Here is a 17,337-nt window from a genome sequence, read left to right as displayed (position 1 = left end):
TCTTTAAAAATCATAGACCCTTCACAATTTTACTCCTGATGTTTAAAATAATTTTGAGATGTAAAACAAAAGATAGAGGACCAATCATTATATTTATAGGATGATTAAATTCCATTTAAAGAGTTTTTTTGGATTACGTTCATATGTACATTCACTTATTCTAGTCCACATCCAATCAATTAAGTACTTTCAGTGGGGATTAACTGTATACTTTCTGATTCAATAAATGCTTAATTATAAATTTAAAAACACTTGTTTCTCTTAAATTAGGTACTCATTAAAACAATTTTTTTCATTAAAACAATTTTTTAAAAGTATTACAAAAACAAATGATCTGATCGATGGTCCTTGAGGCATAATCATTTAAAAGCTGAATAACTGACTTGTATTTGAGATATTTTCTTTTAAAAGATGTCCAGTACAATCAAATACACATACATACACATACACAAAGGGGGGAAAAGTATAAGGGAACCACAGAATCAATATTCACCTCCACAAATTAAGAAATCACACATAAACAGTTTTTCTTCTCCCTGTATAAAACACTAAACAGTCAAGTACGGTTGTTCACAGTATTACAAACCTATAGTTGACGCTGGAACAACGATCAAATGAGGACCTTTATTACCCTCCTGATAGAGGTATGCCAGGAATGCAATGGCTTGAATAGTTTTTCCTAGGCCCTAAAATTGAATGTTTAAAAGACAATATATGAAATTTAAAAACAAACAAAAAATACTAGAAAACAAAAATGGAAAAATAATATTTCTGGTTTTATTTTTGATTCCCCAAAATGCAAACCTATGAGAATTCTATCATGTTCTTAGTTCTCAGTGACAGATAAAACAGATCATAATCTCCAAATGATACTATAACTTGGTTTAATGAGTTAAACTACATATCCTATATACTATACTATACTAGTTATACATACTAGTTATATACTGTAACTTAGTTTAATGAGCAGGATGTATCCTAACTTCTAGTTAAAATGGGACACATAATATGGAAGAGCTTTGCAATGTATACAAAGGACATAATCTTGGTCACTGTTTTATATAAAACAAGTATTTTATACATACTGGATAGATTAAGAACCATGTTCCAATGATTAATTGGATTTGAATATATGCCTATCCTATTATCCACCAATTTCACTTCTCAGAGTATATTCAAGAGATATAAGAACATATGTCCATGAAGAGACTTGAGTAAGAATGTTGACAGTAGTTTTATCTACTGTCAGTAGTTAGTCAAACACTGGAAATAACTTAAATCTTCAACAGGAGAATGGATAAATTAAGTTGTAGCATATTTATACTAGGGACTACCGCATGTCAATAAAACACCAAACTACTGATACATGTAAGAACACAGATGAAACTCAGTAACTTTATCACGCACCAAATGAACCAGAAACAAACAGTTTATACTATATGGCTCTATTAATATAAAGTTCAAAATCTGAAAAAAAAAAAATCTATAGCTATAGGTGTCCAAAGAGTGGTAGTGGCAATGACTGAAAAGGAGCATGAGGGAATGTTCTGGGATGATAGAAATGTTGATCTGGAGAGGGTGGTCACGCAGGTGCACATATATGTAAAAAGATCACCAAACTAACATTTGTGCATTTACTGCAAATAAATTATACATCAATGAAGGGCTTTTTTTCTGTCTTGTTCTTTTGTTTTTAAAGGGTATTGGGGAAGAACCAAACATTACCAACTGTTAAGAACTGAACTGTCCTCACTACCCAATTCATGTGTTGAAGCTCTATCCCAAAATGTGACTGTATTTGGAGACAGGGCGTTTAAGAAGGTAATTAAGGTTAAATGAGATCACAAGGATGGGGATCCAATCCCCAACTTAAGAGAAAAAGACATCAGGGATGTGTGTGCACAGAGAGAAAGACATGCGATACATGGGGAGGAGGTGGCCATCTGCAAATGAAGGAGAGAGGCCTTGGGAGAAACCAAACTGGCCAACCCCTTGTTCTCAGATTTCCAGGCTCCACAGCTATGAGAAATAAATTTCTGCTGTTTAAGCCACCCAGTCTTTGGTCTTTCACTATGCGAGTCCTAGTAGACCAAGCAAGACACTAACTTATAGTGCTTTACAGGCCACAAAGAGTTTTATATATTATACCTCATTTGCTAAGTATTAGCCCATGAAAGGCAAAGTTGGGGCCCCAAACCCAGATATGAATCTCAAGTCCAGCTTTCCACAACTGTAATATTCTGTATCTAATTCTATAACTATTTTGAAATCCTGCACATATTATTTAGCGTTCTATTAGATAAATAGCATCTCTGTTATGATGATAGTATGATGTATTTGTGGGAGTAGTCTTAAATAAAAAACACTACTGGAAGCTAACTACAGAATAAAGATCACTATGTAATTTTTATTTTAATAATGTAATATACAATGTAATGTATGTGTATTTAATAAACATTTTCTCCACTAAGCAGGACTTATTTTTAATAAACTTTTAAAGGAGGAAGGACATAAGGTTAGATGAAAGGTCAGTGTCTATGTGACAATACCTGAACTAGGTTGTAATGAATTTCCTAAGCTTAGTTTCAAGCAAATGTGATTTGGGAAAAAACAGAAACTCGGAGATATCTGACAAAAGTAAAATGGCTGAAATGATGCTGCTAATAAATTTGTGGATTTATTTATATATATCTATAAAATTTGCTGATCAATGTGGAGATTTATGTTATCTGTAAAATTTAAAAGTAGCTGTAACTACAGAAAACACATATAACAAAATCTCATATATACATATGTATATATGTATATGTACATACACAAACACCTGCAGAATAAAATAATCTGAAAAGATACACATCAAATAATACTTATTTCAAAGCGGTAGGAATATGAGTGATCTTATTTTTTTTGTACTTTTATATAGTCTAATTTTTAAAAACATATATTTATTAATTTGATAATCAGAAAGAAAACAAGTCCATTTTCATTTTGGGGTGCAATGAGGAGGCTAGAGCTAAGAGAAGCAATAAAAATTAAAAGGGGTGATTGGGGTATTAAAATACTAAAGTGAGAGCAGTAAACTGCTCTATTTTTTAAATGACAGCAAGAACACCTTTTAATGACAAATCGTAGAAACAGAGTACTACTTACCATTTCATCTGCCAAAATGCCATTAAGTCCATGTTTATGTACCAATGCCAGCCAATTCAAACCAACCTTCTGATAGGGCTTGAGTGATAAACTGGTAAAAAGAGTTATCAAATATTATGGATTTGCACTTCTATTAGTTTTCTTTACTAGTTTTCTGACATGAAGGTTAAGTTTACAGTGCGCACAAAACCTGAAATATCTATGTCTAGTCTTACCTTTTACCTTATGTTATACAAGCTATTTATACTTAGTTAAGAAAATCAGCCCAAAACACAATACATTTTTTTTCAATTTTCTCAAATATTATTTTGTATTGATTTATTTTTTCTGGCTATAAGAATTATAAAAAAATTTCCATATTCAGTCATAATGTAATGTCACCAAATTAATTCCATAAATGATCAAATTATTGTATTAATATGACATATTACTAATCTAATATTTATACTAGAAAATGGTATTGTATGGATTTGAATTTTACCACATTAAGGAACTTCAAATATTTGGACAACAACACAAGCTTAATTTGCCTTCGCCGGGATGACTAAATGAATGTCAATCACCTCTAGTTATCAGTGGAATATGTAATTCTAGAAGGCATACGTATGTGTATATTTGTGTTTGAACAACGTACAAATGGAAACTTGCTAGACATTAATGAGCATCAGTGAGTAGAAAGTAGCAAGACAGTGTCAAAATCTCATTTAATCTGTAAACACATAATTTGGAAATAACTTGTCTGGAAGGTAACATGGAAGGTTATAATGGATGAAAACAGTATTTTTTTCCCTAAAAATTCAAGTGGTTAAAAAGTAGTAACAGTAAAAAAAAAAAAAAAAAAAAGTAGTAACAGTTATTACCAAACATATATATATATGTATGAACATATATATATATGTGTGTGTGTGTATATATATGGACAGACAGAAATATCATTTTCAAGCACCGCCTCATTTAATCTTTTAATATCCTGTAAAGATTGCCTATTACCATTATTTTAAACAGATGAAAATTTTGCCTGAGGCTAAGTAATTTGCCTGAGGTTTAATAGCTACTAAGTGTTTTCTGGAAGGCTAAGATTTATTTATTTATTTATTTATTTATTTATTTATTTATTTTTTTAAAGATTTTATTTATTTATTTGTCAGAGAGAGAAAGAGCGAGAGAGCACAGGGAGACAGAGTGGCAGGCAGAGTCAGAGGGAGAAGCAGGCTCCCTGCCGAGCAAGGAGCCCGATGCGGGACTCGATCCCAGGACGCTGGGATCATGACCTGAGCCGAAGGCAGCTGCTTAACCAACTGAGCCACCCAGGCGTCCCTGGAAGGCTAAGATTTAAATAAGGAAGTCTATTTAATTTGGAAATTTAGTCTCATACTCCCTACATAAACATATAGCCCATATTAAGATGGAAAGCTAATGGCGAGGATGCAGAGAAAGGGGAACCCTCCTACGCTGTTGGTGGGAATGCAAGCTGGTGCACCCACTCTGGAAAACAGCATGAGGTTCCTCAAAAATTTGAAAATAGAGTTACCCTATGACCCAGCAATTACACTACTGGGTATTTACCCTAAAGATACAAACGTAGTGATCTGAAGGGGCACGTGCACCCGAATGTTTATAGCTGCCATGTCCACAATAGCCAAACTGGAAAGAACCTACATGTCCAACAACAGATGAATGGATAAAGAAGATGTGGTATATATATATACAACGGAATACTATGCAGCCATCAGAAAAAAATGAAATCTTGCCATTTGAGACGACGTGAATGGAACTAGAGGGTATTATGTTTAGGGAAATAAGTCAATCGGAGAAAGACAACTATCATATGATCTCCCTGATATGAGGAAGTCGAGAAGTAACGTGGGGGGTTTGGGGAGTGGGAAAATATAAATGAAACAAGATGGGATCGGGAGGGAGACAAATCATAAGAGACTCTTAATCTCACAAAATAAACTAAGGGTTGCCGGGGGCAGGGGGGATGGTGGGGAGACGGTGGTTGGGTTATGGATATTGGGGAGGGTATGTGCTATGGTGAGTGCTGTGAAGTGTGTAAACCTGGCGATTCACAGACCTGTACCCCTGGGGCTAATAATACATTATATGTTAATTAAAAAAAAAATGAGGGGAAAAAAAATAAAACAACATGAAAGGGGGGGGAAAAAGATGGAAAGCTAGGATAAGGCCATGTGTGCTCATTCTCCAGCTTTGATCTTGTCCCCTTAATTTCCTATTACACACATCCTATCTGCACATAGGGACAGGGTCTGGACATAACTATGGTATAAGAAAACAGTTAAAGGGCCAGATTTTAAAATTAATATACCTTAATTAGAACAGAGGTGAAAGAGCTGGGGTATAAAGATTTCCATCTTAAATCAGAATCTATGCTTCAACTGATGAGGTAGGCAATCTATACATTTCTCATTAAAAAAAAAAAATTAGAGGCGCCTGGGTGGCTGGGTTAAGCCTCTGCCTTCGGCTCAGGTTAGGTCATGATCGCAGAGTCCTGGGATAGAGCCCCGCATTGGGCTCTCTGCTCAGCAGGGAGCCCACTTCCCCCTCTCTCTCTGCCTGCCTCTCTGCCTACTTGTGATCTCTGTCAAATAAATAAATAAATAAAATCTTTTAAAAAAAATCAGTAGTATTGAAGTCTTTGTAGTTCATTTTTTAAAATGTCTTTGTCTTCTTGGCCAATATAATTTCTACTACCACTATGAAAGTAATAATAAATAAAATATATTATCATAGATATTTTAATTTCCAGATCCAAGTAAATCTACTACAATAATGGTGAAAGGAAATGCTAATACTGGAATACTTACTATTATAGACCAGACACAATGCTATGGGCTTGACATGCATTATTTCTTCATTTAGTCTACATTATCAAGCAAGTAGGACTATTATCCCCATTTTACAGATGAGACTGTGGAACTCAGAGAAGGTAAGTAATTTGTCCAACGTCACATAACTATCCAAATCCACGTCTGCTGTGGCAGAGACAGTATCCAATCCAACTCTGATCCAGAGCTCATCCCTTAAACAGCAAAACATGAAAAAGTTCTCTATCTCTTTGACCCACCCACACTCTATGGTCAAAACTGAGTTACTATTTTTGAGTCCTTCTCAAGGCCTTATTCATCCCACACACATAAATTCCCATTTCATGAAAAGGATAAAACCTGATAAGGTAGGCATAGCACACCGTTTACTAATGCATCGAGGGCCAGTATGCTATCCCAACATCAATCTTTCACAAGCAGCCAAGAAATATTGAAAAGCTAGTATAACTGTTAATATATTCTTCAGTACGCATACAACTTTAAAAAGTGATGAAGGAATTTTGAGAAGCATGTACTATACAGAATTTTTCGATCAAATAAAACTGTTTCATCCATAATCACAAAACAGCTCTGGTGGCTGTTCTTGATCAGGACATTAAATAGCTTTGCTATATTGTAATTTTTTTTAAAATTTTAAAATTTTAAATACACAATTTTAAATAATTTTAAATTTTAAATACACAATTTTAAAAATTTAAAATTTTAAAATTTTAAATACACAATTAAATTTTAAAATACACAAGTATTTATGTGTGTATGTGCTTGTTTACATCTATATACGTATATATATTTGTGTGTGTATGTGCTCTCTACTGGATTTATCTAAGCTACAAGTAACTTTTTGTTGCTTAGTATCCCAACACGGTGCTGTCCATCAACAGATCCTTTCTTCTGAATGCAAAAGATCAATGAAAACGCAATTTTGACAAAGATGTTTGAAATCCAATTCACTTGTTATAACAAATTTTTAAAACAGGGCAGTTGTATTCTTTCTCTAGCAGGGTCTAATATTTAGATGTTGTACAGACGTACCTTCCATTTATTCAATTTATTTTGACATTCTATAGTTTTCTAAGAATTTTCATGACTACGTATGAACCCCAACCACCAGTTTACAGGTAAGAATGTAATCTGTTCAGGGTTACCCAAATGGCAAGAAGGCCCAGTCCTTCTGAATTACTTAAGTGCTCTCTTCTCATTTAACAGACTATAAATACCTTTAAACTGAAGGTTTTCTTACCACTTACTAAGGAAAAAAACGATTTTTTTTAATTTTAAGTTTTCTGAGATCATGAAAGAAAATGAGGCAGCACATCATTTTGAGGTACTTATTTTGTTAGGAGAAAAAAAAATCCTTTCAGACAGTTATAATTTCTTTTCAGAGTGAAAATTAAAGTGGGTTTAAATCTCCTGCCATAGAAAATAGCATCAAAATTATTTTGAAAGGTGAAAAAGCCTGAAATGGAAACAACATGAGTCCATATAATATGCTAACTTTGAGTTTAAAATGCAGAAATAGTTTAGGGAGACTTGTTGCAAGTTGTTCATATGAAACAAGTTTAGGGATATCAGCTGACCAAAAGTTGTACGTCCCATAAGTCTAACATAGTTGCTGAAAATACTATCACAACATTAGTTTGTACTAACAGTAGTATCCAAACTACTGAAGTATTTTCATCATAGTACTTTGAGTTAGTCAAATCGCATTTGCAGTATTGATGTGCAATCACATCACTGTCAAACGGCTTCACAGCAACTGTTTACAACAGGACAGAAAACCATCCCATCAAGTTGAGGACAGACAAAATCAGAAAAACCTCAAGTAGATTTAGCCCAGAAAAGACAGGACACATATATTAAATATACTTTATAGTGAACATCTGAGAAATCTTTTCAGTTAAGACAATTTAAACCCAATAAATTTTAGATAAAAAGCTAAAGTTTGAGAGATGGCTACATTAATGGTAGGAAAAGCGAGAAATGCTGATTTTTTTTTTTCCTTTTCCCTCACTATACTATATTTTAACTTTAGGAATCTTTAGTTTTGACATTTTAAAATAAAAATGATGAGTGTAATGGTTTTGAGATTGATAAGAGACATTTTATTTTCCTCCGCAAAAACTTTATTAAGGATGTTGGTATGTCTGTATGTCCTTAACCACTAACAGGCATTTTTTTTCTGTTATAATTCATATAAAATTTCAATAAGAAAATGAACAGTTAACATAATTTTGCTAGAAAGAATTGGTTCTGTTAAGAAAAGCGGGAAAGTTTAGTCATCAGGATAGTTCAACATTTTCCTCCGTGCTAATAAATCCTTTCCCAAGGCAAGGCAACTACTTTGCATATCTCTAAGTTAAGCAGAACGATGCCTGGCCAGTACACCAAGTATAACAGCTTGTAACTCTTACCTTGGCTAAAAATGAAAACCAGGACAACAAATTTCACCCCCTAAAAGTGCATTTAAATAAACTCTAAGTAAACTATCACACAGGTGGATTAGAAGTTATATTTTGGGCTAGAGCACTTTGAAAAAAAGAGCTATTTTTCTCATTATATATTTCATCAAAAAATTCCTCAGCCTAATGGAAAGGATAATTTATTACCTGATCATACTATTTACAAGTAACAGGACTTTGTGGATGTGGGTTTAAAAGAGAAATTTTTTAAGTGATGCAATAAAGCACTTGATTTTTTAAAATCCAAATTATTATAAAGTAGACTCAACTGGGTAAGTCTTGTAGAGTGAAGAACTCCCCATATCCAATGCTGTAGAACAAGAAGGAGCAGCTCCAACTACACTTTTAGGAGATGAATTTGCTGACATGGCCATAGTTCTTTCTATGCAACAGAGAAAAGAGCTTCTTTGTGGGAACTGCATGACGTTTCCCTACACCATCCCATAGCACCCTAGAAGGGCACAGAAAAAATTGTAGCTTACTATTAAAGGCCAGTAACCATACCTTGATTTTTAATTAACCAATGATCAGCAAATATGCTTTGATCATTAACTAGAAAAATGCTAAAAGAAGTCAATAAAATCACCAGCTAAGATAATTAATTTTAATGAGGCCCTAGTGCTAATCTTATTAAATACCTACTAGAAATATTCTGAACAGATGTAGCTCATTTTTAACGTTGCATAACACTATACAGCATGGATATACCATAATTCATTCTAACCATTCTGATTTTAGGAAATTGGATTGTTTCCAAGTTTTTGTAACTTTAAATATCACCACAGTAAACAATTTTATACATTTCTTAAGAAAAGGTATTCTAAATAGTTCTGAGTCCCCAAACCACTTAAAAATAAACTTTTAAAGGAAGTTCAAAACAATCTCCCCATCCCAATATCCCAACACCATGAAAAATGGGGGTGTTCACAATTATAAAATGCCATTTTCATATGTATTGGCTGTTCTATGAGTTTATTATTAAAAATAATTTCATGTCTATTTTTTGTAAGGATTCTGACAAGGCATTTTACTGACAGTAGCGGTTTTGGGAAATACACTTTTTAAAATTTTTTCCTTATGTAAACTATTTAATAAGTGTCCTTTTCATTTTTGATGTGTTTCTACTCCAAAAACAAATTTAAGAATATGGGCTCTTGAAAGCATTTAAAACAATAAATCACAGATACAGGATATTTCATTCATTTCACCTTACTTATGACTAAAAAGAAACTGAGCTAAGACAAATTTTTTTTCATTGATGCAATTTAAGCTGCTGACTTTCTGAAGCACTGTACAGTGTAAAGGGGTAGCTAAAACCAGCTTTTCCATTTTTGTGATTATATATGAGATTATCTGTCATCAGACAAGGAAAACACAGTTAAATAAGATCAAAACATTTGCTCCCTCTAATTTATAATGATAAAAGGGAGTAAAATACCCTTGGCAGGGTGGGGGGTATTGGTAAAAAAAAAAATTCCTGTATCACTTCTGTGTCATTACAGGAAACCCTGGGGTTCCCTTCTAACATTAGTTCTCATTAAGACTTCCACATTTAAGTTCCCTAGGCACAATATAGAAATAAGTTCACAATTTTTATATGGCTAAGATAAGTAAGAAACAGGTAAGTACAATAAATATTACCTCTGGTTCAGAATGGAGGGTTGTTCAATGTTCCATCCACCTCCATTTCCAGTGAGCATGGTAACTTGTTTTGTCAATTTATTTGAAATGTCTTCACATTTGTTCATAAGTCTTATAACTACATCCCTTTCTTGGATCAGTGTTTTACAATGCCATATCAAATCTTCTGATAAGCCATTAGTTTTGGACATCTTTGTGAACTATGACATAAGAAGAAAAACAATAGTTCAGATCTAGTAAATAAAAATCTAGTATCAATTTTTTTGAGGGGAAAATATTTAATTATACTTTTACTAATGACCTTAAATCAAGTGCTAAGAGAACTGTTTCTTCATGTCTACACTTGAATTTCCATGTTTCTCTTGATAAATCCAATTCCCTATATCGAAATAAAACATATCTTTCTCACCAAAATGCACAATCTCAATCTCAAGCTAGTTACTTTGCCCCTAGTAGCTGTTCTCTTATCGGAGATACTCTCAAATGATCATTAATGTCTTCTATGAAGTTTTATTTTCAAAATCTCAGATTCACCTTTATCACCAAAGGAATGGCACCAAACATAGTAACTGTATACCTGAAATCTTGCTCCATTTTCATCACTTCCCATGACTATGACGTATTACTATATGATTACTTTTTTGAAACATAAAGGACCACCCCTTGAGTTTTCAAACCCTCAATTATTACTTGCCACTTAAATTTTGCTCTTAAACTAAGACCATTATTTGGAAAGATACTGCATGAATCAAAAGTTAACTACGACCAATTAAATAACTTGATAAAAGTTTTATTAAAGTCAATTTCAATACAACACTTGTATAAATTTTTTTGTGTGAAATCTCAGAGAATTTTTTTCAAAAACATATCTGTATTTAAGACACTGAGGAGCAACTGGATGGCTCAGTTGGTTGAGTGTCCGACTCTTGGTTTCGGCTTGGGTCATGATCATGGGGTCTTGGGATCGAGCCCCACTGTCAGTTCCATGCTCAGCATAGAGGCTGCTTGAGATTCTCTCTCTCCCTGTGCCTCTGTTCCTTCCCCCCACTCCTGTGCACTCTCTAAAATAAATAACCTTTAAAAAAAGACACTGAAGGGGCGCCTGGGTGACTCAGTCATTAAGCATCTGCCTTCAGCTCGGGTCATGATCCCAGGGTCCTGGGATTGAGCCCCACATCGGGCTTCCTGCTCAGCGGGGAGCCTGCTTCTCCCTTTCCCACTGCTTGTGTTCCCTCTCTCACTGTCTCTCTCTGTCAAATAAGTAAATAAAATTAAAAAAAAAACATGAATAATTACTCATATAAAAGCTATAAAAGAATTAGAATTTTTACATACAAATAGCTGGAAAAAAAAATCCTGAAGAACCTTATGAAAAAATACTTTTCATGAAGAGGCCATAACTGTCTGAAAGCCCATAACTGCCTGAAAACTGAAAACCTTGCTGGGCAGAAAGAGAGATCCCATAATCCAGAAATGAACAAAAGAAACTAGAGTAAAATCACCTGCTAAGATAAAACTACACGATTCCAATTCGTCATCTTTTTTAGCATATTCTTTCAAGTCACAACAAGAATCACATTAACAACTCTAAATAATCTTTGTGATCACAGTCTATCTAAATTCAGAGTTCAAATAATACAAATTCAACACTTATGGGATATATAAAGATAATTTCATCAAAAATGCATTTATAATATACTTTTTTCATACTTGATCTAGAAAAAGTTGGAAAACAATAAAATTTCCAATCTATTACAAAGCCATGTTATTATTAAATTGCAGGATTAAAAAACGAATTAGCACTTCACAAAATGACACTGTGAAATACAAAGTTATTTGCACATGACTTTACATCTTCACAAGGGCAACATTAACGATCACAATGTGATCTCCCACTTTGTGCTTTCTAGGGGAAAGATGTATACATAAGCACCAGGATATGTAAGAATCAGTGCCTTGAAGATTTTCAGGTTATGTTAGAACTTTTTAAAAAAGATTTATTTTGAGAGAGAGAACATGAGAAAGGGGCATGAGCAGAGGTAGAGGGAGAAGTAGACTCCCCACTGAACAGGGAGTCCAATGCCGGGCTGATGCTGGGACTTGATCCCAGGAACCTGGGATCATAACCCGAGCCTAAGGCAGATATATATATTTAAATTTTCATGGATAAGATGAACTCTGAGATTTGCTTCAAAATAATATGAGAAGGAAGGAAGTGGATGAGGATAAAGATAAAACAAGATCAGACATCAGCCAGGAACTGAAGCTGCTGATGAATACATGGGGTTTAACTGTACTATTCTAATTTTATGTTTGAAATTCTTGTAGGGGAAATAAAGGAGAGTATAAAAGGTAACTCTTATTTCAGGATACTGCATTAGTTTTAGCTAAGTTTTTTTTTTTTTAAGATTTTTATTTATTTATTTGACAGACAGAGATCACAAGTAGGCAGAGAGGCAGAGAGAGAGAAAGGAGGAAGCAGGCTCCCCTGCTGAGCAGAGAGTCTGATGCGGGGCTCCATCCCAGGACCCTGGGATCATGACCTGAGCTGAAGGCAGAGAGGCTTTAACCCACTGAGCCACCCAGGAGCCCCTTAGCTAAGATTTTTAAACGAACCTGACATTCTGGTTTTTTCCTAAGTCAAAATTTATCTCCCTAGGGCTTTCTATTGTCCCTACCCTTCCTCCCATAAAAGCCAAATGACATTAGAGATGATCCAATTTATTGCTGCTAGTTTAGAATTTAAATTTGTCTAGTAGTAATACAGTGTCCATGAATGTAAAACACAGATTTTCAAGGATAAAGTTTCACTGCAAGACAAAGTTGTTAGGATCAGGTTCAGTTAAGAGTAACAGTAAACACAAATAAGGGGTTTAAATAAAACGTAAGATTTTTTTCTCTCCCATGTAAACGAAGAGTTGCAGAAGCACCTCAGATTTGGTGTGATGGTTCCCAAGTCAAGGAGTTTTCTACCTTGTTGCTTCGTAGCCTCCACGTGTGGAGTTCCTGCCACCATAATGACCTCTCAATCAACAGGAAAAAGTGAGCCTATTAAGGACAGTTTCCGAAAGTCCTAATATACTTCTGCTTACATCCCACTGGACAGAACTTTGCCAAATTACCTAACAAGGAAGGTTGAAAAATGTTGTCTTAATGTACTGTGGGTAATGTAACAAGCCATAAATCTGTTTAAAAGTCCAGAAGGAGTTTTAAGATAAAGAAAAACTGATCCAAAAAAGTTCCATTCAATATGGCTATAACTGAAAGGGGGATAAGCAGAAAACAACAGTTTCTTAGCATTTCACCAGTAACATATGCAGCACTTCCAATACAAAATATTGTGGACATCTATAGCTAAGAACTGGGCAACTAAACAGACGTTTACTTTATTTAACACTTAGAAGTCCCAACGGTCAGTATCATAACTACGCCCTACTTATAGATGAAGAAATGGAGAATAAGAACTTGCTGAAAGTCAGATAAACTGCTGGAAATGTCAGAACTGGGATTCAAAGCCAGGTCATCTGGTTCCACTGTATAATTCACCCACCTCCGCCTCTTAGTATGTACTCATACGACCAAGGGAATAAACAGGCATGTATGAAATTCAGAAAGAAGAGATCCTACACAAGAGAGACAATAAGGATTCCTGAGAATGTCAGGAAGTGAGAGCCCAAGGTCACAGATGAATAGCAGGCCCATAATCCAACCAGTATAAACCAGAGCAGGTCATTAAGATTTACTCAAAGAGACTTTCTTAGGAAGATGAACCTGATGGAATACCTGAAGTTTCTAAAAACTGACAGGAAATCTAGACAACTGAGGAAAATTTTAGAGTTGAACTAATAAATATATAGAAAACTAAGCAAACAGAAAAACCAAGGCAACTAATACCTAGAGAAGACAAAATGCTAAGCAATATTACACTATCTACATGGCTAAGCTAGCAAAGGCATTTATATAGTGACAATAATGCAGATAACTAAAAAATGACCTTCAAAATTATCCTATTAACTTCAATTAGTAAGACTGAGGAATAGGATATGGGTATGGGATATAAGACTGCCAATGGGAGTTAATCTCACCATAGTGTTATAATGTCATGTCAACAAGTAAGACCTAAAACAAAAATAAAAAATAGCTTTATGCTTATATTACCTAGAGATATGGAAGGGGTAAGAATCAGACAAAAAAAGTGAAAGCAGTTATTGGCAGTGTGGGAAACAGGCTGGAGAAGTGGTTGAATATGGATTTTTGGAGAGAATAAGCATGTAGAATTATTTAACTTGTTAATCTAAATATATGAATAAAAATCAAAACTCAGATAAATCTCAACATGTAATTCTACAGTATCTTCATTAGTGGTGTGTGTGTTTGTGTGTATGTAAAAGAGAGAGAGAGACAGACAGGCCAGCACTTAAATAAATATGTAAGAACACTCTACTGTTGTTACTATTTTCTGAAGACAAAACGCACAGAGGAATCCTATAAATTACTTAGCCTCACCAAAAAAGGATTTAAGAAATGCAAATACTCTATAAATGCAGGATCTGCTAGTAAATCTAAAGCTACTGATGAGCTAGTAAATATGATCCTATTTATATAATATGAAATGTACAAATGGATGCTCAATACAGTCTTAGGTGGTGGGTATCCGGAAGAATTTTTGCTTTCTTCTTTGTTATTGCAGATACTGTTTTATTTTAGACAAAGAAAAATCATTCCTCAAAAAAGTGATAAAGCTATTTTTTGTCAGGTGGAAGGAAAAAAAGCAATTCTTACTTGTTGGATAACTGCATGGAAAAAAAAAAGACTATAAGTATGGCCCTGATTATGATCACTCTGATTAAAAACTGAAGTATCACTCTTTTCTTTTAAAGAGTCACAAATTGAAGTACCTCTCTCCCACCACAGTGTGTCACTCTTACAAGTATTTTTGATTTCGACAGGAAGTGGGGGGATTGTTTAAAACCAGATTTAACCACCACCTAACAAGTAACATTTTTGAGGACTGAGTCCTAAGAAGACATAAATACCTGGCAGCAGCCGACAAAGTGCTCAGAATACATTTATAACTTTCTTATAAAAGTTTATCAAATTTATACAAATTAAAATAAAATGCTGAATTTACTGAAAATCATCCTATCAGGAAGGAAGTAACAGGCATCACAATGCTTTAAGTGACAAGCTTAAGCAGACATTTTACAGTAACAACTGGGAAAACAAAGCAAAAAAAAACCCCTGTGGTCTGAGTTACTAGTAGAGGGGAACAGCACAATGAGGGGCACAGAGTGCTTCATAAACAAAAACCTGGATTGCATGGTTAACAATCAAGGAAAACTACACCTACACTGACCTGAATGTTAAGAAAGTAGATGCATATATGACAAGTTTTTAGGTTGAGTTATATCCATGAACAAGTAACTCTTGCTTTGGTCAGCAGACATTACATCCTGATTAAAGTATAAAGATGCAACACCATAAGATTATCACAAATGTAACAGCATCCCCACCCTAATTTGCACAAGGCTAGACAAATACTCAGTAAGTGGTTGGTGAACTGATGCCATCAAATGCGTGAAATATGGCAATTAAAATCTTTAATTTTACCACATTAATAGTACATGTTAAACTGACATTATTGGCTTGCTGTACTTCCAAAGTCTATGGGATTTGAAGTTGTGGTTTCTTACAGTAGATACATACGTCACTACTATTAAGCAGAAAAATAAGATGTAAAAATTATGAAAACAATTTCACGAACAGTATTTAAGTTCTGATTCAAGGAAAACAATAGGTGTAAAGCTGCAAACATAAACACTCTCATACACAATGCATTTATGTTAAATAAACAAATTTTACTCATGTAAAATAAAGGTGACTAGAATATCAGTATCTTACAGCATTTAGTGTTTAAAAAGTGTAATTCTCTGACAATGAAAGGCATAACTGAGGTACTTTTCAAATTGTTTTAAAAGGTACTGCAAACATAATTTTCACAAACTGTTTTTATAAGACAATGAAATAATGACAACATTTAACCTACCAATGTTACAGACTTCAGTTTTAACAAAAATCATAACTAAAATGTATGTGTACTTGATTTGTTGGCTCAGTATGCATTTTTAAATGAACTATAAATGACTTTTCAAGTTCTGACAAATTCCCCAATCCTTAAGACAAATATGCTTCAACAATGTTAACACTTTACTAGACTGTTACATGCTGTTCTTAATATACAATGCCATATAATTTTCATTAAAGTATGACTGAATATTAATTAAAATGTCAACTAATTTTCATATGAATTTCTAAAAACAGTAGCTATGGAAACAAAACTAAATGTTTCTTTTGTTTCTTTCTGAAGTTGTTTATAGGTACGTTATTAAACCTTTCTGAATAATAGGAAAAGAGTATGTCATATACAGCCATTTACTAGAATGTACATAATATTAACTTTACCTTTGATGATTTGAAGATGAAATTGCTCTCTAAATCAGCCACACTGAAAATTCTAAAGTGATTGAAAGTAGAAGCTTAAAGTTCTACACAAATTAAAATTCAAAGCTTATATACACAGATGTGCCAATGTTAACTTCATTTTCAAAAACTCTTCATTTACCTCCATTTTACTAAAAACCCTGTTTTTGCTTAAGTAGCAAGTTTACTTTTTAACTGTTATATAAAATAACCAACATTTAAATAAATAGCAAGCAAAAAATATCACCTTTGTGTTCAATTTTTAGAGAGGGGGCAAGATACAATAGGGGATTTATGCAGGTAATACATAATCTACAAAAATTTCATGTCGAGACTACACTATGCCAATTAATTAGTAGGGAAAATATGATTTCTACATGTTAAGTTGAATATTTTTAAAAGCATCTGGCACATATAAGTCTGGTATAATTTACTTTTACTATAAGATATTTGGGCAAGTAGTTACAGTTACCAAATACAGTGGCGTAGATAATTGCATTCCTTATTAAATAAATTAGAATCCCAACAAGCCTGAGCAACCGACTCTGCAATAACACAGGAGACCATTAAAGATTAAAAGAAAGAAGAAAAGGAAGAAAAGAAGAACAAGAAAGCCCTTCAGCAAATACTTTAACAAATAAATCACTCAGGCAAAGCTGAACAAGTTTTGAAAGGACCTGCTTTGACAGATGTTCTCTAGAAAAGCAAAGGCTTTAGGCAAAACGAATGGCTTTATTTATTTTATTTTTTTTTTAAGCTAC

General features: G+C 33.8%; 1 protein-coding gene across 2 annotated transcripts in view; it reads right to left on the bottom strand.

Annotated features, from left to right (window-relative positions):
• SMARCAD1 (SNF2 related chromatin remodeling ATPase with DExD box 1) overlaps positions 1–17,337 on the bottom strand; it is a 77,566-nt gene that overhangs the window by 15,724 nt on the left and 44,505 nt on the right. For both annotated transcript variants that reach the window (XM_080796775.1, XM_080796776.1), the window contains 3 exons: positions 10,097–10,296; positions 3,151–3,241; positions 587–686 (listed from right to left, as the gene is read on the bottom strand). In XM_080796775.1, coding sequence (XP_080652901.1) covers positions 587–686; positions 3,151–3,241; positions 10,097–10,296 — 391 coding nt within the window. The remainder of the gene's footprint in view (positions 1–586; positions 687–3,150; positions 3,242–10,096; positions 10,297–17,337) is intronic.

The sequence above is a fragment of the Martes martes genome (assembly GCF_963455335.1).
Source record: "Martes martes genome assembly, chromosome: 2".
Classification (NCBI taxonomy): Eukaryota; Metazoa; Chordata; class Mammalia; order Carnivora; family Mustelidae; genus Martes; species Martes martes.
The sequence above is the reverse complement of the archived record's forward strand: the minus strand, read 5'-3'. Positions and strand labels throughout refer to the sequence as shown.